The 25,769-nt window shown below is 40.3% G+C and overlaps 1 protein-coding gene across 1 annotated transcript in view; it reads left to right on the top strand.

The window, feature by feature from the left end:
* Window positions 1–708: 708 nt before the first annotated feature.
* Window positions 709–25,769, top strand: part of LOC146507137 (transmembrane protein 132D) — a 35,127-nt gene continuing 10,066 nt past the window's right edge. The window contains exons 1-5 of the mRNA XM_085179527.1: window positions 709–1,481; window positions 6,268–7,144; window positions 15,487–15,624; window positions 21,561–21,753; window positions 23,617–23,760. Of these exons, the coding sequence (XP_085035653.1) occupies window positions 1,409–1,481; window positions 6,268–7,144; window positions 15,487–15,624; window positions 21,561–21,753; window positions 23,617–23,760 (1,425 nt within the window). The 5' untranslated portion in view covers window positions 709–1,408. The remainder of the gene's footprint in view (window positions 1,482–6,267; window positions 7,145–15,486; window positions 15,625–21,560; window positions 21,754–23,616; window positions 23,761–25,769) is intronic.

Here is a 25,769-nt window from a genome sequence, read left to right as displayed (position 1 = left end):
TCTGTTCATCAGGTCACCCGATGAATAAATGAAGTAAAATAAGTGGGAAACCTGCTCATTTCTGATGCAACTGGGCTGCAAGCTATAGCTAGTGCCTCACCTTTGATTACTTACAGAGAAACTCATCTTTACCATAAGAGGGCACTAAAAATCCACCTGATGACTATTGGAATTTATTATGCTCTTGATGGACAATATTAAAAAAAAAAAAGCAGTGAAAGTTTCCAAGTTTCACACTGAGAATCAGAGAACTTTCCTCTCTACACTTTAAAAGAACAATAATAATGACATAAGTGTGATGATGTCAGGTCCTAATGAGTCGGCTACATCCTGGCAGAGTTTAAACTGATTGTAACCTGCACTCAACCAGCCGATGTCTGAAAAGGTTGGGATGCCTGCAGACAATGTATAGAAAATCATCCTTGATTTGGAGAGTAAAGAAGAAACAACTTTGCTGATTTCAGTACGTTTGTAACACAAAGCAGACAATTTAGTGAAATTGCGCTGTGGATATATATTTTTTTAAATCGCGATTGAGGCCAAGGTTATTTTTCTACTTCAGCATTTACATTTTATAATAATTAACAATGGATATTTAATTTAAGAAAAAAACACAAATATAAATAATCACTTCCATCGAAGGAGAACAATTATTAAAGAAAAGAAAAAACCGAATTCAAATCAAATACTGGTCCACGTGAATTCCCATTTATCCCTTGTGTTTGTTATTTTCACTAATGAGATCTGGACAGTTAGCTTTCAAAACACAAACAGACTATAGTAGCTTCACTGAACGTTGAGCGTGGGTCATCATGGACTGAAGCAGATTAAGTGATCAGAAATCCGGCACCTATGATCATTTCTGACATTACAATCAAACGCAAGGCAGGGTTAATCCTACTCGCTGCGTACTGGACGTGGGTTCCTGAGCGAGTGAACAGTGACAGATGATGAGTTTAGTACCCTGAGGATTGCGCACAAGACAGTCAGTGATCTGCTTTCAACCGTTTAACACCGCAGAGTCCCAGCCGCGACGGCAGACTGGGAGACCGACTCAATCTGAGCGATAATTCGTTTAGAAGGGTATTAATGATCCAAGCGTAGCTTTCTCAGTCACACGGTTTCACCCCAAGAGCCCCACGTCTTGTGACCGGACACTAAGAGCCCCGCAAGGATCGTTACGCACAACTTTTACGCACAGCCGGGACTTGAACAGACCTCGATGCGCTTTCCATCTTACCAGCAATACGGATTACACTACCACTTATACTCGCACAAGTGTGATTATGGAAAGCGTCCGAACTGCAGGAATGGATGAAAGGACCCCCTTCTTAACCTACTGAAGCAAAACCCAACTGCACGGACGCAGGGAACTTGCCTGGAATAGCGTGCAGAGCCGGGTGCCAAAATGAGCACGCACTGGCAGAGGTGGAGGATCTTACAGATAGTCTTTGCAACAATTACAGCAGTCATTACACAAGGTAGGTGAAAACGAAGTGGTTAGTTTGCTTGTTTTTAAATTTAAAAAAAGAAGAAAGGTGAAAAATGAGTTCAAGATTAGCGCATGTCAAAGTGAATGAATTAACATAAAGAACCTTTGGCTTTCACTGTAACAGCTGAAAACAAATTATTAGACTGAACTCTCCATCATGTGTACATATTACTGAATGGAGGTGGGCCTACTCTCAGCAATGCTGTTAAAGATTAACGCATCTTCTAAAAACATAAATAATACATAAATGTCCTCATTTGTGACTTACATCTTATTCCACTATGATCCAGTGAGGGTAACACGAGCACATGTGTCTTACTTGCAGGAGAGAGTGTCACAGCAGTGAGTAAAACAGCCTATTAAACATTTAGGATTAAATCAGTGAGGGGTAAAGAACTTGATGGGTTTACATTACAACGTGAGCAGTGCTTTAATGCTCAGTGCCTTTCTTGTCATGGTGGAAGTATTACTTTCTCTTTTGGCTTTCTGCTAAAAAAAAAAAATTGGGGGACCCAATTTTCATGTACAGTGAGGCAAACAAGAGGCAGGCAATCTAGATTTCCAACTTGATAATGAAGAAGAAAAAGCACATCTCAAAGGCATTTGTGTAAAGCCTATAACTGCCTTAGATGACCATTTCCAGGGAATGAAGGCAGGCTGATTTGTGGGGATAAAACGATAAAAATTGAGAAATTGTGATAAAACAGATTTTTAAAGCCGCTTTAAGAGTCTCATTGGACATTGCAATCCCTACCAATCACTGCATAAGCTTAAGCCTCCCTAGATCTCTCTCTCTCTTGCTCTCTCTCTCTCTTCCCCCTCCCTCCTCTTCTTTATTTTCTCCCGTCTTTCCAACAGCAAGTCAGAGCATTACATGCCATATGATCACTAGTGCATTTATTGGAGTGTTTTTGCACATCATAAAGCCCCTCATAATGCATTTAAGATGAGGGTATGATGCTTTAACTAGACTATGCAGGCTGGTAACTTTTCTACTTAAAAGTGTGTACAACCATGCTTGGTTTTGTAGCTTTGCGGTTATTAGATTACAGTTTCAATGTTTGCAATGCAATCTTTATTGTTAATTATAAACTACCCATTAAAGGTTTTAAACATGATTTCTTTTCAATTCTAGTTTTGTTTAAACTGAATACACACTCTAACGCCCTAAAGGGTTATGGGCAGATGTAAGCAAACTTCAATCTTTGTAAATTTGCATTTCATTAGCACCCTGTTAGCACCCTGCTCCAGCAGACACCACATTGCAGTGCTTGTGCTCCTGCACGTCTTCCACCTCTTGCTGGACCAAACTTTTGCCCTTTTTCCCACTTTCTATTTGCGCTTTGTTAATTAACTGCCTTGCTGAAAGGTACTTTAACTTTCCACAACTTTTTAAAAAATTCATGGATGTACTAACAGCTTTTCTTCCCTCTGTTGCACGCTGCTGTTTATCTCCCAAGTGGACTCCTAAGTGTACCTGTCAGATCCTAATGAGAACCTATAATGTTTTATTAAACTTAGATGCATTGGATAGGTTAGCCAGTCAGAGGATAAACAGTCACAGTGCTAACATTAGATTAAGAAAATGCAGGTGCATAATTAGTGCGGTTAGCATCTGATCCACTGCCAACACTTTCTATTTATAAACAGCACATATATGCAATATCTGATAAAAAAAAATGAAAAAAGGGGAAAGAAACCTTTCACGGCAGCGTGAAAGAGAAACTTTTGAGCCACAAATGAACACATCTTTCATTCTCTCAATTACTAATTCCAGCGCAGACATCCGTTTGTCTTCCATGATGCTACTGGGAATCGACTCACTTCTGCAAGCTGTTTTGCACATATGGTACAAGCCATTAGTGCGCATTAGAATTCACAATGGATGCTAGGGCTTTTTGCATTTTATTAGAATAATACAAAGATTGATTACAAGTGAAGAAATAGCGCTAAAAGAAAAGCACACTGAAAATCAGTTAGTTGATGTGCAAATGAAAAACCTTTAATACAAAGCCACGAGACAAACTGCGGGGCAAAATGCAGCTCATTAGACACAAGTGTTTTTATTAAAGCTGGCGATGGGGAAACATTATTTTGAAATCAACATCTCTTCGATGAATGAAGTCTCGAAGCTGTTAAATAAGCAGACTGTTGTTTCTTACACGCACAACAGAGCAAACCAACTTCTTATGTTAAAGTACTGCAAGAACTGAACACGACCATATTGATGCATGGCAGTAAAGCTCTTATTAGGTATCTTTGAACAAATGATTGAAGTAAAATAAAAGAAAGAAAGAAAGAAAGAAAGAAAGAAAGCGGTATGACACATGGAAAGCTCCGTTTTTGTATCGTCTCATTTTCATTTCGGTAAGAAATCCTACCTGAAGTAAATTTTCTGCTAACATTCAGTGGTAGTGCTTGTAAATCTAATTTCATGCAGGGAGCATTTTCATTTGGACACAGAGAGGGATGAACAAAGATTTGATTATCAACAAAACATTGGCACACAGAAAGCACTTAACCTACATACTGTACACCACTAAGGTGGAAGCCACTGAATATGTTCCCTGCTGCAGTTTTTGGTGGCGTGAACATCTGCATGGTAACACGTGCGCTCCCTGATTCAGCCAAGGAGGAAGCTCAGTGTCTTCAAAGTGAGTGATTTGAGAGGCTGGAACAGCTGGTGTGCCAGATTTGCTCTCGTGTTCAGGGCTGGACTCTCATCATCGGAGAAGTTTTGCTTGCACTGGCTACTTGATAAATATCTTAAATATTGGCAAAGCAGAAGGACGAACCTTCTAGCCAATTGTAAGCAAAACAGCTTCTGGAGTCTGAAGATAGATTGCGTGCTCCAACTGAAACTCTATTATCAAGAAAAAAAAGATGTGAAATGACAAGAAGTGTACATTAAACTCAAACATAAAGATGTGAGCTTGCATGTGACGTACTTTACAGCGGCGATGAATGCTCCCTCCTGGAGCACAGCGAGCCAGTTTATATTCACTCCAACTGGAGGTGCTGCCAGCTCTGGTATTAAATAGCACATCTGTCAGTGCCCACTGGAAGGCTAAGCCAGGATAGCCTAGATCCTAGGTCCAGATTCTGCCTCATGCAGTGTGTCACCCACTCAGTGAACATGACTGACACTATTGTCTGTGTGTGGAAGGGGAGGAAATAAACGCTGTTGTCGTCCTCTGAGGGCTGCTGGGCTGACATGATAGTGACATGTACAGTACAGTCGCTGCCGTGCGAAGTGTCAGGCCAGCTCGACAGGCTCGATGGGGGAGGATGAAAAGCAGAAGCGGTCGTGATAGACGGACCCATCAAGAGCCGGCAGCCATGAGGGACTCGCGGAACAAATTTGACACAGAAAAACTTCAAACCTTCCTCATTTGATAAATAATGATTAATAATTCAATGGCAGATAGCATTCAATGCGGCATTTACTCTCTTATGAATATACATAAGTCAGTAGTTGTAGATCTGATGTCCTTTTTTTAAGACACTGAGTTTGGGTTTGCTGCCATATTCACAGCAGCCTCATCCAGGTTGTTATAGTAAACATGAGTGTTTCTGTTTTTTTGCGTTCATGATTCACCAAGTAGGGCAATTAGCCACCAGATCAAAAGTGCACACCCGGGTCAGCAGCTATAATCTTCATAATTCTGTCAAAATGGACACTTAATGAGGACACATGACGCATGAGTGACCTCTGCTGATTTCCAGCGTGGTAAACACTCGCCATGAAATCAGATCAGGGGACATTTATGCTGTTCGATTGATTTGACACAGCGATTGCAAAAAGGTCATTCTTTACACTTGGGATTAGTATTTACAGTACTCCTGTAACTCTCCTGTTATCACTGTACAAAACACACCGACACAGACCAGCTGGTGTACAAATGCGTACCTTAACCAGTAACCATGTTTTCAGGTGCATGCTGGTCTTTTACATCAAATCTACTTTCTTTCATTTGATATAATGATGCACAGCCCTGTTTGTCACTACTTATTCCCCCTGCCTAGAGACAATCTGAAAAGCCATTTTAATCCCAGTGTTTGATGGCTTATTTCCACTTTGTGCCAGATGTATCAGATTGTACCTTCTCGTGCTATGGAGGGAAAATAGAGACACTTTTGAATATGACAACACAGCAGGCGACATTTTTTAAAGAGCATTTCGATATTGGAAAATTATTTCCATAGAAATCTATTAACTACCTGGAAACAATTACATACTGTGCAGAGAAAAAGGCTTTTGTCAACAAATCAATGTTGGATTGTTACAACTCGGCTAATAACAGGCTGATCTGACTTTTGGGGAAAGCAGCATCATTTATATAGGTCTCATCCTGACTTCATATTTTATTTCAGATTTTCTCTGTTAATGTATTTTAAGGCCACATCAAAGCAATCTGATGTGACACCAGGACACTGGGAATGTTGTCTTTTTTCATAAAACAAATACAGTTCGTAACCTTTTACAATTCCAATAATTTGGTGACAAAGCCAAAGAGTTTAACATCTGCTCCACCTGTGCTATAGGACTTTTAAGATTAAGGCCAGAGGCCTTTTAGTCTAATATTTTAAAGTCCCACTCAGTTGATCAGTTGGCCTTGTATGACTTTGATATTCGTGTGTTTTGGGGACACTACCGGTCTTCAAATGTGACAAAAAAGTGAAATGCTTCAGTCCAGTTTTTGTAGATTTATTCAGAAGTAGCGTAAACGTTTTGTCCTGCAACAGCAGTGTAATTTTCAATTTTCCTCTTTCAGATTTGAGCAGTAAAGAACTGACCGACAACAAGAGCCCAGTGCCTTTCCCTGTCTTCTTGCCGGTCAGCTACGAAGTTAAGGATGCTGACTACCTCTTCCTAAAAGAGGTAGGGCAGGACTTCATGAGGAACTCCAGCATGCAGAGTCACATCCAGCCCTTTGTTATTTTACGAGCCAGCCGCCAGCCGGCGGTCAATGCCAGCTATCGCACCATGTCCGCAGAGAAACCTGTGCCTCTAGATATGGTCCAGTCTGTGAAGCTCTTCAATGCACCAGAGGTCTTTACCTTTAACTGGAAAATCCAGGCCTTTGTCCTGACGCCTCGGGTTTTCTCCTCCAAGCCCAAAGTCAGGGTGCTCTTCTATGTTGCAGGCAGGGATTGGAACAGAGGGGAAGGCGCTCTGGATGAGCTACCATGTGTGACGGTGTATGCGTTCTGGCAAACCCAGGAGGTGAGGGGTTCCTGTGCCATAGGAGGTGAGAGGGGGACCTGCATGGCTGAGCTGGTTCCTACGCCTGGCTGGTTTGCTCCAGGGTCAGAGGGCACCAGTAGAGAGAGGCAGGATCCATCTGCTGGGAACCCTGTGGAGCTGTACTACCAGGCTCAGCCAAAAGTCAGAGGGAAGTGCAATTCTGTGGATGGAAGTCGGTGGGGGGGTTCACAGCAGCAGGCAGAGTTTATTCCTGTCACTCCCATGCAGAGGATTGGAAGCGTGCGTCTTCTGCAGGTGCCTAAGGGGATGGCAACGCTTTCGCGCCTCAAGCTCGGCAATGCCATCGTCATACGGACATCCTCCAAACCTCTAAAGAAGACTGACATCGCCACCTTCTACATACTCATGGCCAGCTCTGCTCAGCTGACTAACTTCACTCTCAGGTAAAATTGAATTTTTTGCCTCCCTGAAGTTTGCAGTGGTCAGCAATGTCACGGCTGGCCACATGCTTGCAGTATTATAAGAGAAACTCTGTCCCCGATTTACATGGGCCTGTTATTTCAGCAAAGTTGAAATCATCTGGTCAGCAAAACCTCAGAATGGGGAACGGCTCACTAATAGTATTAGTCATCTTCCCTAATTCTTACCCAAATCCTTTGCCATCAAATATAAGCGAATATTGAACGAAATGAGATTTAGTATGGATTATGACATTTGTCTGGAAATATCATAGCTGTTAACCATCTTTCCTGGAAACGGGATGGATTATTTGAGCAGCAAAGCCTGAAGACATTAAGAGCAGTTTTAACAGCAGGAGTCATCAAGGTTAACACGGAGCAAATAATACTGTGTGCCAAAGATTAAATCTTAAATTAGACTTTATAAAGAATAATTTAAACCATAAACCAACCATAGTTTCCTTAACTAACTTGTCTCATTCTGCCCCCACTCCTCCCCTCTTGTCCTTGAAGCCTTTTCTTTTTCCCGCTCTCCTTCCTTTGCCTTCAGTTCCATTTCAAAAAAGAGAAAACTAGAAAATTATTTCCTTTATTTAAAGGGTATGCTCAGGATCAGTGCACAGTGCTGTAGAGTGTATGCAGATCGCAGAGATTAGTAGCATGGCTCCATCTCACTTTGCAATGCAGAATGCTTTTGAATAGAGATGAGAGCACTTGTAGAACCATCTTAAAAAGACTGTAATTCCTCTGGAGCCTCTGACTTACTTGGTAATGAAGGCTAAATTTATACAGACATGTTTAAAAAAACAGCCTTCCATATTTCCCAAGAACCAATGCCTCAACCAGCTGACTAATTATCCTTAGCCTAATATCACGGCTGTCTCTCAAGACATCAGTCTGTTACTTCCCTTTTACAGGTGAAATGATGCAACGCGGCGAGATTGGCACCTCAAAACTGGATCTAAATTAAATGCTTCCAACCCGCACTCACCGTTTCATTGATGGCTTTCACGGTCATCTGCAGCCTTTTGTTATCATCAGCCAGGCGAAGATCAAACAGAAGCACGCGGCGGCAAAGCTACATTTGTCGAGGTTGGCTGTCAGCGCAGACAAGCAGAGATTTACGTTGACCCGATTAGAGGCAGGTTTTACAAATTGTTATTCAAGACACTATCAGCTTTATTCCAAGTCAGTGAATTATTGTCTGACAGGAGGCGTCAAATGCATTTTCCATACAAGACTCACTTATTAATTGGCTTTGTTTGAGCGTGTCATAAATCTGTTGCTGAGTGAAGTCCAGGAAGGTGTCCTGACTTAAGAACCGGCCTTAAAGGCAGCACCGAAGTGCAGAAGTGGCAGTTCCTGGACAGTCTGCACTCACAGAGTCAAATCAATACCTCAAACATTTTAAAAGTGACTTCCACCTCGACTTGCTCATGCGTGCTTCACTGAAGGTGAGTGGGTGAGCAGACAGTCATGGATTATTAATTCCCCTTTTTTAATTCAATTGTGAATGCTGGAAAAGGACCATATTATCTGAGCTGACAACTATGCATGGGTGCACATGTCCTCCTTGTCAGGAAGCAACATTTCTCTCAGGTACTCGGCTCTTTTGCAAAAGGAAACATGCAAACTTGAGTCTGAAGGTGGTTTATCAAATATTTCAGCTGTCGCTGGATTTCCAGAAGTATTATAAAATAGTTTCACCTTTGTTTGTTGTTGTTGCTTTTTAAGATTAGACCATGTACTTAATGTCATTATTTGGTTTCCTGTTTGTTTTGGGTTTTTTTTTTAGCTTAGGCAACGGAGCCAAAAACCAATCCCTGCTTCCTCTTTTTATTGTGTCACTTTTAATCATTCCTGCTTTAATTCATTTACCCAGTCATACACAAATGAACCAAAAGGAAAGCATTAATGCTGCCTCACTTCTTTCCTTTCTTCTCCTACTCTTCTGTTCTCTGGCAACATCGTTAGAAAGGAAAATGAAGTCCCTTCTGTATGTGTTGGTGACTACATCCATGTTTTTTTAGACCATTAACTTAAAAATATTGACTGTATCTTTAAGTTCCATACTCAGTTCCACAGTGCAGCCCTCAGCCAGCTTATCAGCACATTAAGAAGCGCTGTGCATCCAGTCCTCAACAGCTGTCTGTGTGCTTTATCACTGTCTGAATGTTCCATTAAGCTTTACTTAATACTCTCTCATCAACATGATAAACCTGTTTTTGATGGCTATAGCTCCAGTCAAGGGAAATACAAATTCGAGGTTGATTGAGAAAAGACAAGCCACACCTGTCCGTCCGTCACGGCAAAAACGAACCTGTCACTCTCAGCGAGGCTTTTGTAAAGGTCACAGATAAAGTGTTGTACTGCCGTCATCGCGTTACCCACAGGAAGGGCAATTAGATTATCCTTTTACCCAGTTGAGTGGAATGAAGTATGAGCAAGTATGAGTGTATTTTTCCGTTTTCGTCTCAACATCTATTTAAATTCAGTAACCAGACTCAGTAGTACCCCCAGCTCCCCCATTCTAATGGCTTTATTTAAAAATAGCATTGAGGCAATAAATTAACAGTGAGTTTCTGTATCAACAGGACACCGCGTCAGTGAGCTTTTCAACCACGGGTCTAATCATTCAACTCGGTGACAAATAGGGCTTTTACATCCATTTTAGTGCTGCGGTGCCTGCCATCTGGCAGGAGTGTTGGCATGAACATCTCCCCAACTCCCTAAACTGCTCCATAAGTACGATAAGCACGTTGCCGATGGCTGGCCATCAGACTGGCTAAACGGTGGACATTTGCCTGCATAATTAACGATTGCATCTGTTTCCGATTGCACTGGGGTTCACTGTGGTGCTGTGGCCCCGCAGTGATGCACTCACAAAGCTAAAGATGGGAACACAAATTATATCAGCGAAGTAATTACAAACCCTATGTAGCATCTCGATAGCAGCCTTGATGATGGAATGCATCTGGGCGAGCTGGAGGATATCGTCTAGGTCTTTGATCAAGCTCAGCCTCTGTGCTCTTTGCGTTGCATGTGCGCTGTTTTGATTGTTGCTCTGTTGGCCATGTGTCTGTGATCAATCAATATAAGTCTAAAGAACACTGCACTGCAAACAGTAAATAAGGAAAAGGAGATGGCTAATGAAGGCCGAGGGCAATCAAAGCTCGCTTTGAGTGTATTTGAAAGTGTAGATGTCTACTATTGGGGCTGGTTCTCTTGTGGGCATTGTCTTGTGCGTTAGTGTTTTTAAGTGCGTGCACGCGCCCCTTAAGTGGATGAAGAGTATGCAAAAGGTGAAACAACTGTGCCACACATGCCTTGCCTGGTCAGAAGTGAGATGGATGGCAGGTGCAGCACCTGAGAGCTGCTTTTCTCACACAGTGTCAGCTTCGGTCTCCACAGCCATCCATCTTCTCTGCCTCAGTGCCTCTCCCTGCCCGCTGCCTCCTCAGGCCCTGCTAACTGAAGCTATGGACACTGGTTCATGTTCATGTTCAGAAGAAATACGCCTCCTTGAGTCGCAGGGGATTCTTTTTTTTAATGCAAGGGAGCTGAGAGACAGAAAAAAAGGGGCTTTAGATAAGTCTTCTTGTTACTGTCACTTTTTATTAGTTAAACCCTGCTCCACTCAGCTCAATACACAGAGGTGTTTCATCGGCGGGCACGTTATTCAGAGGCCATTACTAGATTAACAGCCCTCCAAGGTGCTCTCATTAATACACCGAACATGCAATCCTGCTTACCTCACTCATGGTGGATTAAAGTTTTGGCCCACTGAAAGTAAACTTCACAATCTAAGTAAGCACTGTTGAAAGGAAAGATAAAAGAAAAGAAGTATATATAATGTTCAACCAAAGCTGAGATATGCAGTGCGATACTGAAAATAGAAAAAGAAATCATATTGCAGATTTCCGTTCCATATTGCATATGGTAGTTTGATGCAATGCATGTAGATTGTGTTTCATGCTTTGAATTTTAATGCCCTTAAAAGAAGAATCACACTGCTCTAACTATAACAACCTATTCTTATAAGGTACCCTATTTTTGGACTATAAGGCACACTTTATAATCCGGTGAGCCTTATGTATGAATTCTGGTTGTACTTGCTGACCTCAAACCGATTTTATGTGGTACACGGTGCTCAAAAATCTGTCAAAAAATGTTTTAGTACGACTTTGGTAAGCTACAACTCCGCACGGCTTGAGGGATTGTCGGAGCATTACAGCTACCGTAGTCAGGAGCCTTGCGGAATAATCTGGGTCCAAAACTTCGTCCGCTTCAGGTCCCAAAGTCAAACGAACACTGCGGCATCACTGAGAGTTAAAAACTGTCTAAATTCTTTCATCTTTAATAAAATGATCAGTGTTGCTGCCTTACCAGGTGTAACAATTAAGTTTAACATCCAGGCATCCATGAAAACAGAATTTATTAAATTTAACGGAGTTAGAAGTTAGCAGCTAGTTTCCACTTAAACATGATATAGCATGTTCTGACTGAGAAATTTCTGAAAAATTAAAACGTACAGCTCTGCTATCACTTCAAACATAAACAAAGACAGAAAACTAAACAGCAGTGACTTTTGTAGGGTTACTGAAGTTGGGCTATCTGGTATATAATGATGTGCTACGTGATGGTTAGCGACACAGCTATGTTAGCATAACATAAACAGTAAAGCTGGAGGATGAATGCTAATGTTTGTTTCACTTAATCTGCCGTATAATCTGGTCTGCCTTATGGTCCGAAAAATACAATATATGTGTTTAAGTTAAACACTGAAATAAACTTTTCGGTGGGAGCATTGTTATTTTTTTACACAGATTATATTTGATAAGAAATGTGAAGACAAAAATTAATTATCATTACCTTAGTTGCACCTTCCTTCTTGTTATCTCCTTACCTTCATCCTAATCAGGGACTTGCAGGTTCCTCTTTGCTCCGCTCTCATCTGCCACCTGATATACCACCAGAGAAGCCATACACCGGCAACAGAATCTCACTCTTCCTTTTGCTTTATATGATGAGAAGTGTTTAGAGCCAGAGCTGATTTAATTCGTTTCCAGTCTGTAAATTGACTTACATTTCTGACTCGCGTTCGCCATAGCAACCTCTGTAGTAAAACTGGGAACGATGGCAATTATACAAGCTTCAACTGAATTCTGAATTTAGCTACCCAGAATGCTACTGAAGGAATGAATATTATAACAGTGTATAACAGAATAAATATTAAAGCGATGAACCTGTTTCTAAAAAGGTGGCTTTCAGCTGTGTGCAATTGTCACAAGTTACACCACTAGATGATTTCACCCTTTAGCTCTCCGCTCCATGTAGGAACCTGTATTAATCAGACAAATGAGCTTCTGCACTGAGCAGCTGGAATGGAAATCAGCTGCTTCAGGGTCATGACGGCGCAAGATTAAACTGTTGAAAATGATACCGTTCAGTCCTTTTTAATTACGACCTTTAACCTGTAAGCTCTGTGTCCATTTTATGTTTTTAACAGTGTTGCTGCAACAGGAGCCTCATTCCTTTTCAGTCATTCTGAAAAGGAATGAGGGCGATATTTCTGTCGCACATCCCAGCCATTAAGACAGCGAGTGATTACAGGGAAATGCGGCTCCACAGCAGAAACTTATGCGCTAAAATCAGTGGCCACTTGAGACCTTCTCTCCTGATTACATTTTGCATGTAATCTGGAGCAAAGGTCTCAAGCGGTTTTGCCAAAGATGTTTCTTTCCAGATTACATGTTTGCTGTGCAGATGTTGTTACAAAGGGTGGCTCAGATTTGTTGTACAAATGTAAAAAATGTGCACACGAGTAACGCTTTTCAATTAAGAGATAATGCATGCTTAGGCTGCTCTCCTGTCACCGCGCATAACAAGGGAGTAATGTCCTCTCTTCTTTTGCCTGCTTTTGAAATACAACAGCAAAGCCAAAGAAAGAGAAGTGCTCAGATTGCTGTTGCTCCTATCAAAAATTACACCTCCTCTGAGACTCATAATGCGCTCAACAGTTGTGTTTATCTCAGAGATAAACCACACAGCTTTGCATGCAGATGAAAAACAAAGAATCACACGAGGATGTTTTTCCTGAACATTCGGATACAACTTCTCTGTCTTGTTCGTGCATATTCAGCAAGTCTGGCATATTTACATGTGTGCTCCTCCTGGCCTCCACAATTCTTCCAGAAGAGTATCTCATTAACATTTGACCTACTGCAAGCTGCTTATGCTGGGAAAGCCCCACGGGGAAGGTCTGTTCGGCTGCATAATGCACACCATTTACAAATTAGACGCCAAGAAAACTAATACCCCATTAGTACATTTTGAATAATGAGAGCACGTGAATATAAATAGAAAGAACAACGTTTTCTTTGCACCTTTAATTGCACAGAGGTGATGGTAATTACAGGTTGAGATAAGGATAAATATATATATCACAGATTTGTGTTTTTGTATTTTCTCTCTCTTACAATTTTCTTTACATTTTCTTTTAAATGTATGTACAGAGTCTAATAAATATTGCCTTTGATTAATGTTCTATGCAATATCAGGGTTGAGAGGTAACTTGTTCCAATTATGTGTTATAAATGTAATTAATATTTTTATAACTAGTAAGTTATATCAGGAGAAATTGTTTTCCCATTAGTGATGTGCAATGATTAATAGGTGACCCATGGTACCGTATCATGTGTTTTTATTGTTATCTGGCTACCTCTTGCCATAATTGGGTGTTCGCTTTAATAATTAGATAACATTTTTTTTTAACTTTAACACATTTTAATTAAAAAGTCTAGAAAAATATGACTAAAATGTCCTGATATAGCTCGAGACATGAGAGAAAGATTCCTACAAACAGCTTGAAGCAACAAACTAAACATACTCTCCAGCTGATGTGCTTGCAACACTCGGCTTATATTTGTTATTCAAACTTTCTGAAGGTCTTGGCTGCTTTTTCACTCACTTTCACTACGATTTTCCCAACAGCCCTTGGTTTTGTGTGTGTGTGTGTTTAGCTAGCAGGCTGTCACAATACGCATAATTTGTCCGTCTTCTTTAGCTGGATCTATGAAAGAGAACATAGTTTACCAAACAAAAATGGTAAAAGTGTACAAGTGGAGGACAAAAGAACAAGTAGTGGGCCTAAAAAAACTATCTACAGCAGATAAACAGTATCTGAAAAGCCCAGTGACCAAAATGGGAACAAATCCAGCAAATACCTCACTGAACCCAATGATGAATCTGCATCATTGGAAATGGTTTCAGTGGAAAGATTGCCATTTTTTAAGGGAGGGAAATGGGAAGAAAATCCAGATGTAAAATTCTGCTTTAAATCATCATCAGTGTATATGGAAGACATCAGGAGAGAGGAGCAACGGTGAGTGTCTACAGCCATCTGAAAAAGAGAGTGGAGGCTCTGTCGTGGTTCGTGGCTGCATTTCAGCCAGTGGTGTTTGGGGGCTTGTCAGATTTTAATCCACCATGCAATACCATCTGGAAAGCAATGATTGGCAATGATACCAAACACATTGCCACTGTGGTAAAAGCATACCTAGATCGAAAAGCACTGGCCTCCCCAGACCTCAACAAGTGTGGGATCATCTAAACAGAGAAAAAAGGCAGCCAACATCCAAAGATAGGTGTTCTTAAAGATGTTAAATGTTCTTAAAGAAGGCTGGAGAACTATTCCTGAAGACTACTTCGAGAAAGTACAGAAACCTTACCTAAGAGAGTTCAGGTTGTGCCGAGGAAGATGGTCATAACAAATATTGACTTTCAAATTTGAATGAATCCTAAAATCTCTATTTTTGCCTTACATACTGTATTTCCATTAATGTTTGTACATTAAATTACTGCACCGGTCAGAGTTGAGGCTTCTTCTTATTTGTCATGAGATTGTTGAGGCAGTGTGAGACAAAAACTAGATGTTGAAAAGTGTGAGAGCCTACAACCCTGTGAGTTACCAATACTGGTCTTTATTTTAAAATAGAATAAAGTTACCTCCTTTATAATTAATTTAATTAATGCTCTATCTATTCGGTTAGTCCCCAGGCCTGAATATCAATTTTATGTAGCTTCCTTCTTATTACTGAAATGGATTTATCGTAAGAAACCAGACAAGATTAAAAGCATTAATTAAATTCACCTATAAATGAATTTTAAGGTGGACGTTTAAATCTATTGTACATGAGGGAACTATATTTAACACATTTTTTTTCACAAGCAAATTCCAAAACTCATGAAAAAAGAAAAAGCCAGAAATGTAATGTAATGTAAAAATTTATTGCATTCTTGACCTTTTCATTTTCGACTTTTCACAGAGCAACAGTAAGGAAAGGTGTGACCTTTCGAACAGTAACACCCAGTAACTCTTTACTGTGGGACATCACTCTGGATTTGAGTGTGGATGGAGCCATCGCTGTTATTTGTCAGAGAAAGGCTCCCATACCTGGGAAAAGGCAAGTCTGTTCTCTTCACATTACTTTATATGTCACTGTAGACTATTCATGTATGTCTGTTTTTTTGTTGCTGGGAAATCTATCACCGCTGATATATTTACACTGCAGAGCTAAAAAGGGAATTTTAATGCATCGTGGGTTGCAGGTACCTCCAGCTGTTTAAAGCGGACGTGTGTCTGCATTGGAAAAGCAAATCACAAACAGTCTGTACTGTACATGTCTGCATGTATGTGGTTCATTGCATATTGTCCAGAGGGGATATACTTTAACCACTGGATGACTGCAGGTATTCTTGTAAAGAAAGTCCTTGTAGGGAGGTATGCTTTTTACCCCCCTTTAAGTCCCACTTTCTGTCTGCACTTTAATTATTTCAAGACATTCACTAACTGTGAACGGGAAGGTATTTCTAGCATGTAGTACCCTGCTTTATTTTAACCTAAAAAGTGCAAGCTACCGAGTGCATCCTGAGCCTTGATGCTAAAACTATTTGCAAGACATCTGCAGGTTGGTCTGATCAGTCAGCTCTTTGGGTTCCTAAGAAGTACTTAACTTGCTCCATAATCTCATTAAACAGGACTACAACCATTCCCTGACAACCAGCCTTTCTCAGATGTACTTTAAAGTTCAGCCAAGTGCAGCTTCATTTCGCTTAACTGCAATGAGCTGAGTACAATTAAGAGTTAAGTCCGGTAAGCGTGACCCGTGCCTCCTGAGATTAAAAGACACCTGTTTTTTTTTCTGTTTTGTTTTTTAAAGGACAAGGCAACGCAGCGGAAAAATGTTATGCCATGGTCTGTCACTCAGGTTTGCTTATTACTGTACCTTTTTGCTACTGCCAACAGTGGAGTTGCCACAGGGATGTGTTTAAAACTACACTACCTATTTGTAATGTGTGGTTATCAGGTATTAATTGCATACTAAAGTGATTTTTTGGGTCCTTAAGTGACAGTTTGACTGCGCAGCCTCTGTTTCTGTCTCTGTTTTGTTTCCTATATTACGGTGTTATACTGAGGGCTGTGCCATGAAGTGAGTCAACTCTTCATCGAGGCAATCTCAGGAGACACTTTACAATTTTGGCTGTAACTTAATGAGACGGGTCATTTAAACTGCATCTCTAATTGTCCAGCATCACCATTCCTAGATGATCCTTTGGAGCTTGGTGGATGAGAAGCGATAGAGACTCTGATTTTTAGAAATCATGTAAAGGCTTTCAATTTTCCTGACAAACACAAATATTCAATGCTTCATTTTTCTCTGCTGGCAGCAAACAATTGGCGAAGGCGATTTCATTGGCCTTCATTTGACGACCTAATCCTAAAGCAGACAACTAAAGCCTAGTAGACAACTCGATGACCTTTACAGAAGATTTGCAAAGTGTAGTAACCAGTTGGAATTGTTTTTATTAATACTTGTTCTTTACTTGGTCCCCAGAGCGTTTACCCCACCAGGGTTGCAGCTGAAAGAATAAGGCTAAAACGGTCTTAAACACCACAAGCAACACATGAATTTGATGGAAAATGCAGTCAGATCCACCTGTGGCTTATCGATGGGTTTCCTCTGTGGTTATGGCTGCACCAATAGACACAAACGCTGGATGAAAAAAAATAAAATAGCGCAGTGGAACATTATTTTCTCGTGGCACTTCTGGGCTGCAAAAAAAGTTAGCAAGAGTGCACTTGATATCTGCGGGCTTAGAGTTTGCTCTAGTGTGATATATGCAGCTCTACACCGTCCATGTTTGTGATGGATCATCTGGTGCCAGCACTCACCATTTTCTGTACCATTTAACACTAATTCAGGCTAATTGCACAGCCCTCGGGTCTCTTCACACGCCACCTGAGTTTGTTTCAGAAAGTTCCAGTAAAGTTTGTCGCTGACCTGCCTACATTTCCTCAACTAATACCTTTGACAGCGCCACAGTCTGGGGGCCCATGGGAAATCTCAAAATTGTATCATAATTAAATAAAGCATCGACTTCGTTCGGAGACAATTATTATATTGAAATTTGTATTATTATTAAATTATATAGGCAAAAACCCATTAGGGCTATGCTAGCAGCTTTCTGAATCACAATGACAACATAGTAACAAAGACTATGTTGTTACTAAAAGCTAAGAAGCTTTTTATTCAGAATCAAAAGCAGTGGATGACTGGTTTTCTTGCAATTCTTTCGGAGCGCATAAAATACCTTTCATCCAATCACCGGAAACATTTCCGTTACAGGCAGCACAGATGTTAACCTCTGGATGGTCATTCCAAGATGTTTAAAATGTAGTGACTCATAGGTGAACCTGAAACGGTTAGGGTGGGGCCCATGGGAAATCAGAAAATTCAATCAGAAATGAATAAAGCACTGAAAATAGGCTTAGAATACAGTGGGCATGATTTATTACCATGTGCCCTAATACAAATGGCATTATACGAAGAATGGCACGGAAAGAGAATCTGGATGCTTTATTTATTTATTTATTTATTTCTGTTGAATAAATGTTTTGCATGGTGGTAAAAGACGTATGCTGGTGCCTGCAGAACTCTTCCAGCTCAACATATAGACTTTAGATTTAAAATGTCAACTGTAAGAGTTAGATTCTGCCTCTAGAGAAATTTTAAAGAGATGTTTGTGAAACAAAATTTTGATCTGTGTGTGAATATATATATATATATATATATATATATATATATATGTATATATATATATATATATGTATATATATATGTGTGTGTGTGTATATATATATATATATACTGTATATATATATATATATATATATATATATATATATATATATATATATATATATATATATTTAAACCCACTATACAGCTTCATTCAAAAATGGTAAAGCTAAGCGTGCTTTTGTGGAAGATTGCTTTGTCAGATCAGATTTCATACAACATTAGACAGCTTGCCATAATCTGAGAAACAACACTGAATTTATTGTCATTATAGGTTTGACCTCATTATGTTGTTTTCCCCATTTGCCGTGGATTGTGACATTGTTTATTACAACTTCTTTATGGGTTAAAATATTTATTTACCCAGTCTTTTTGCTAATCCTCTCTAAAATGTCATGAAACTAACGGAACCCCTGCTGGGAGCGTCTACTGTCACACCACTATGGGGACTTCTCGGACTTTTTGCTTAGCTGGCTTTAGCAAACACCGAAAGTGTTTGCTGTATTTATACATTTAAGCTTTATTTATTTATTTTTATCCTCAGTTGCAAAGGGCTTGGTGTGGATCTTAATATTTAAACACTGCTATTCTCAGGCAGACTGCCATCCGTAAACAAGATGCTGAAGCATCCATTCCCTGTAAGCTCCACAATAAATTACAGGGGGTGTAAATAACACACACATAAAAACATCCCACATATTGTTGGATATGTGTTTTAATACGGTTAATACCGACTTCATACCACATAGGCATGTTTATCTGAATTAAACATATCTTGTTTTGACAGTTGACCAGAATGCGATTATCTTATTCCTGGGTCTTTGAGCGATAGCCTAAAATGATTAAATTACACTCAATCTCTGTCTCGCTCCTAATGATGGCAGCTATGACTGAGAGAAGCAAACAGAGGCAGCTTTTTGTGTGCCTTGTTGCTGCGTTTGGAACTTAATGAAGGAATAATAAAAAACTACTTTCAGTTTCTCCTGTTGTTACTTCAGAGCAACAAAAGGCGGCTGGTATGCAGCCTTTTTGGAGGTCATTTTCATGCTGTGCCTCCACACGAGTCAGACACAGATTTATAACATGGACACACAGATGCAGTGAGACTGATAACGCCCATGTGCTTATGCTTATTGCATTTTTGTCCAGCAATACATCTTTTCTGCAGCTCCATACAATGCCCGCAAATAAACCCAGGGTACTAACTACTACACGACCATGGCAGAAAATTGAATCCGTGGCTAGGAAGCTCTCTTGCAGCTGTCATCACTGAGAGGCTATTATAAGTTACACAGGCTCATACTTTGTTTTGTATTCAGGATGCCGCTGTCCTCAGACCACCTTTTATTCTACACCCATTTAACGCAACCAGCAACCCGAGGGGAGTGTCAGCAAAGAGAAATTCAGCTCTGTTCTTTTCTAGTTTAGCTTGTGAAGAAGCCTAGAGATGCAAAGCCCACTCCATAGCTAAAAAAGAGGACTGTGTCTTGTCACAAACACTAGGATCACATCGCACTCTGAAATTTTTTTTTCTACACTTCTATCCATGGGGCCAAATTCGTAACATGTCACTATGAATTTTAAGATGAATATCTCCAAAACTCCAGGCTCAGTCTCAACTGCTTTTACTTCTTCCTCATACTGAAAAAAGCAAACTCACTTTGAATTGAAATTTCCTTAAAAAAATCAACTAATTAATTAATTAAAATAATAGTAATAATAATAATGATGTTAGGTTTTTACTTGATCGTTGAAATTAAAGACTAAATTCATATGACAGGAGTCGCCTCAAGGCATTTTGTGATGTAAATTAGAGAGCCTACAAAAATACAACAATAATACACAGGCTTCAGTTACTATACAGTGCAATAGCTGGAGACTGTGATTCTGCCGTTGTGCCACAATAACAATACACATCTCTATATCTCTGGTTAGAAAAAAAAATCTTAACCCCTTGTGAATGAGGGGACAGCTGAAACTAGCATCTATAACTTTATAAATCGTGAAGGAACAGAAAAACGCAAAAATCACTGAAAAGACTGAGATTGAAGTTTTAAAGCAGACATTCAGGAAATGGACGAAGAACTAAATATGTGAGTCTGTTAGTATGATAACATGCTGATTTTTGTCTGAAGCCTTGCTGTGCTTTGGCCTTTTGGAGCGGAAAGCGTTGCTGTAGACTCACTGTAGGGCCAAGTTCCCTAAAAGGGTTGAAAAAGCATGTAAGCACAATTGCCAAATAGTGCTCATAGGTGTCTGTGTGGGGGGTTTTTTCCTAGTGAAAAAGAGCACAATTTTCTTTATTGTTGTTATTGTTGGCACTATATAAATAAGAGTGAATTGAATTAAACACAGTTTATTTAAAAATCAAGTGAAAAAAATAGGACATGCTCATTTTCTGTGTTAAATATCAGCGCAATTAGTGCTAGCAATTAGCAGTAGCAATTAGCAATTAGCAGTAAATTGCATGTCGCAAACATTAGTAAATCTATCAGAGCGCTTGATTTAAATATTTTCTATTCTGAGAAAGGAAGGGGGTCAGTTGCAAAATTCTCTTAGTTGCCACCTCGTACACTTAATATTATCACTGCACTGTCTTTGCAAACACTGACACTACTGTTTTATGCCAAAACCCACTTTGCACTGAGGCAGCGCTTTAGTAAATCTGACCCATAGCATGTAATAGACAAACTACAGAACATATTTATGTCCCATTTCTCGCTGCCTTCCCTTTTCTCTTCTCTTTCCCCTCATCTCCAGTCCAGGTCAAGGGTGCCCCTTCTTAAGCTTGGGTCTGCCTGAGGTTACTTCCTGTTGAAAGGGAGCTTTTCCTTCCCACCATTGCCTTGGCCCCAGTTTTCAGAGTTTTCTCTCTAACAGAGTCTTTATTTTACAGTATAAAGCACCTTGAGGCACTTGTGTTTGTTTTTTTGTGTTACATACATAAAACTGAATTGAACTGAAAGTGCAGAGTGTGCCTACACATCTTTTTGTTTCTCGGTAACCAAGGTTTCGGATCAGTAAACTTTTGTGCTGTGTTTAATCACTTAACCTCAGATACACAGATCTCTTTAAAAGCTACATTATTGCTTGAACTGAAGAGCACTCGAGGCAACATGAAGCTGCGCTAACAAGAGTCTGATTATCTTCATTTTAACACAAGATGTGTTGTACTGAAATTATAAAGCAGGTGTGATTTCATGTGTATATAATGCATACTTCATCTGTCAAATTAACACAGCTCTTTGCTTACCACTCAGGCTTGAAAGCAGTTTGTTGGAGGTACTTCAAATGGATTTTGAAGTTGAAGAATTGAGCAGCCCTCTTGACAGCCAGGTAATCATATGGAAGCTGGAGCTACCATCCACATCCAAAAACGGAGTCAAGACTGAAGGAGCCATGAGGATCTATACCACTCAGAGAGACTTTGTCGGCCTAGCTCCTCTCGTAATGGTGAGTTAGCTGTCATCTCTCCTGTCACACCTAATCAGAGTAAAACACCAGGATCGATGTTGCCAACAGCAGAGTTTCCAATAATGCTTAGATTGCATCCTTGGAGCGTCGGTGCATGAAAATATCATAAAATGCACTTTGCTCTGATCTGTTCCTGTCTGGTTTGCATACACAGAAGGCTGGATATGCTTTGGACTGTTTAGTAAATGGCTTCTATTTTGAGCAGAGTGTGACCTTGTGTTGTTGACTGTCAACTAGCTGATGTCTCCTCTGTGTTGTTCTGCTCTGTTCTAGCGTGCATTATGTGGTCATTCTCTCCTGCTAACAGCTGCTTCATGTGCTTCTATTTTGGTGCCGCAGGCCTCTTTTATTGTGCTACCTCTATTATTAACCCGTGATATAATCTCCTCTACTCAATGAGAAACATTATAGCACATTTAATTGCCGTGCTGAATCGGAGTTATCTGTCACCGGGGCCAGCTCCTAACTAAAACACTGTTTGGAGGGATAACTTTCACATTTGTTCGACTACATATAATTGAAATATGTAATTTATACAAATAAAAGATAATTGCTATACTTTTAATGAAGGCTTTAGCAAGATTATGCAGGCTATATGCTTCATTTCCATCTTAAAGGTGCTGAAGTGCTCAAAGCTATGTGGAAAAGCTACAGTATCCCGATTTGTAAATTTGACATGGCCCATCTCGCTGGTGGATTAGAAGCTGACCTGAGGCCAAACAGGAGGAGATTTGATGGTTGGCTCAAGGGGACATTAGCGCTGACTGATCACTCTTGGCCTTGCTCCATGAACTTCAGCTAGTGCTGCTGCTCACTACTTCTATAGGAGGGGGGGAGGAAAGAAAAAAGCTTCACTGATACTACCTTCACATCAGAGTTTTCAGTTGCACGTTTATTTATTTCTGCCTAATTTAAAGCGGTTTTACTCTCGAGGGGACACGTTTCCATCTGCTTCATTTTCATACTTGGAGTCGCCAAATGTCTCTTTATATTTGATTTGTTCATTCACAGAACTGCACTGCACTTCAGCTTATAATATTCGATTAATTCAGCTTCATTTAAAGCAGTCTGTTTTCTGTTGTTTTTTCTTTTTTTTCCATAGAGAACGACACTTACCCATCTGCTTCATTTTCATGCTTTGATTATCCAAGGATTCCTACAACTAACTATCAATTCATTTTAACAAGGCACCTCACATTTATAGTGTTACGTAAATAGCCTTCATTTGTGGAATAAAGTGCTTTAGAGCTCACCTCTTAGTCACCTAACAGGTACTCAAAGACCAAGGGAAGCTAACAAGCAAACAAGGCCCCTAACCCAACCAATCTATGCCAAAAGACAATGAGACAAAAGGAATCGAACCACCAACTCATCCAGACACGGATGAGCGCTCTTATTTCCGTGACATTTATGATTAACAATGCACCGTGCATCGCAGGCGGCCTCTGTGTGTAATAAAGACTATTTTTAGTCCATGTTTCCGGTTAATTGCCCATGTGTGAAGTGATACAGCATCCCTTTGAGGGACATGCCTGTGCAGTAAAAAATCCAAGATTAGCTCTTACTTCCATGTGGTGACCGGGCCATCACCCAGCCTTAACTCTACTCCCCCAGTTGCTTCCCAAAGGCGGATTGGCCTTCTTACCTCGCCACCGCTGCTGAGTCGCTGAGTCACGCTTCATTGCCCGTGTCTCCTGTCTACCTCCTTTAACTGCATCCCATGCCACTCTTATTAAAAAATAAATAAATTAAAAATCTTTGTCACTGTGACAGTAGCACCACCACATAAACTCTAAAACTGAACTGGAATATGAAACTCATTTCCCTTTGCTCTCTCTGCAGGACACGGAGATTCTGAACACCGCTGTGCTGACGGGAAAGAAGGTGGTGATGCCTGTGAGGACAGTAGCTGTGGAGGAAGATGGAGTAGTCACGGATGTGTCTGATTACACAGACTGTAGCTCCACTGATGAAGACGTTCTCAAGGTAGGATTTGCACGTCCCCCTTATGACTTCCTTTACAATGAACAAATTCCCCGTCCCTTTGGTTTTAAACGTTCCAAGAACAATGACAGAACAAAGGATGTGAACTTCAGTGGTATGTCCATCAACAACAATAAAGTGCTTCATATTTGTACCTTGCTTCCCTGTCCTAATGTTGAGAGGCATAAGAAAGTTGAGTAGTTTCTTTGTAATACTCCACATGGACAAGGTTAGTTTTATGTGTCAAGGGAAAGACAGCTGAACACAAAGACGTTGCTCCAAAGTCACTTTTACTCTCTCCTTCTTTTCCACATGGTAAAACAAACTATTAGTGAGACTTTGACAACATTTCCCATCAATCTCCCCGACAATGAACAGCTACTGTGCTAAATTGCTCACAACATGACCTCTCAATCTACCACTGTGCTTCCATCCTGCGACTTGTCCCTTTTATCCTGTATAAGTGAGCACGACTGACTGCCAAAAAGCCGGGTTTGTTTATGGATGAAATTGAAAGTCAGGTGCCTAGACTTTGAGGTCAAAGGCTCTTGATATATTTACACAAGATTAAAAAAAGAAATAGCCATGCAGTGGGCTCCAGTTCTCTGGCGCAATTGAATTTTGTAAGTTTATCCAACGGAAGCTGTCCCAGCTAATAAACAAATGCACTTTCAGTATGACGAGGTCACGGGCAGTAAGTGTACCTGTATCAAGCACAGATTTGTGCGGGTTATAGAAAAACAGAATTATGTGGAACAGTCAAGAGGACGAATGTGGACTAAAATATTCTTTTTCAACCTTGACTATAGCCATGTTGTATGTTTGCTGACCAGATAGCAGATTCAGTCACAAATATTCCCTTTAATCTTCTTAGTCTAACAGCTTGACTCAGATATATTTTCTCCTCTATTTTGCCTGAAGATCAAATCTGCTAGTGATAGATGGGGAAGGATTTATCAGGAATTTATAGCTCAGATGACCGGGAAAAATAAAAAGAAAACCCAAACAAAAAAACAACTCCCTGTTCTTTGGTGGAAGCGATTCCCAAATGTGTAGAAATGATACAGAGAAAAATATGGAAATATCTTAAGGTATGAAGGATTTACATCTGAGCATTTAACATTTTAACATTTTGATCTGGTCAGTTAAGTATCAGAGGGGGTTGTGAATTAGTTTCAGCTGCTTTGGTGCTATGCTGGTGCATTGGATTCTGGGTACAACATGGTGTACCTCCTGGTGTACAACATTATCCGGCCTCATGTGGCAAAGTATGTGGGCAGTTCCTGGAGGACAAAGGAATAGATACTACTAACAAGCCCCCCTGCTCGCTTGACCTAAATCCAACAGAACTCCTCTGGGACTTTATGCTTCTGTCCATCCAACACCACCAGATTGCACCTCAGACTGTCCACAACCTCAGTGACATCCTGGTCTAGATCTGGGAGGGGATTCCACAGGGCACCGTCTGCCATGTCAGGAACACGATGTTGTCAAGCATGCATACATGTATGTGGGGGCCACAGAAACTACTGAGTATAATTTTGAGCTGTTGCAATGAAAATTCAGCAAAATGGACTAGACTTCCCCATTATTGTTTCACTTTGAGTTTCAGGGTGTCTTTGAATCCAGCTCTTTGTAGGCTGATCATTTTGATTTGCATTTCGTTCCTAACACATTACCCAGTCCATACCAGTATAGATATCCAGCATGATTATTGTCCCATTGAGATCTGATGTGTTTTCAAAGTGTTCCTTTATTTTTTTATTTATTTTTGAGCACGTGTTATTAACCAGAACTTTTTATTAGGTGATATAGCAGTTTAACCAAAAAATTTACATCAAGTGGAAACTCTTGAGTACCTCTTGGAATTTGGATATTTTAATTGTGCACATTCAGTAAAACTCTCTATGTGCATGTGCAGAGTTGCGTCAGTGAAGCACGCATTTCAGCATTTTTAATTTCTGCCTGTCTGTAATACTGTACCCAGTGATGAAAGGCAAATCCCATTTTAA

This window comes from Neolamprologus multifasciatus, chromosome 12 (assembly GCF_963576455.1).
Source record: "Neolamprologus multifasciatus chromosome 12, fNeoMul1.2, whole genome shotgun sequence".
Classification (NCBI taxonomy): Eukaryota; Metazoa; Chordata; class Actinopteri; order Cichliformes; family Cichlidae; genus Neolamprologus; species Neolamprologus multifasciatus.
This window is presented reverse-complemented; position numbering and strand designations above follow the sequence as displayed.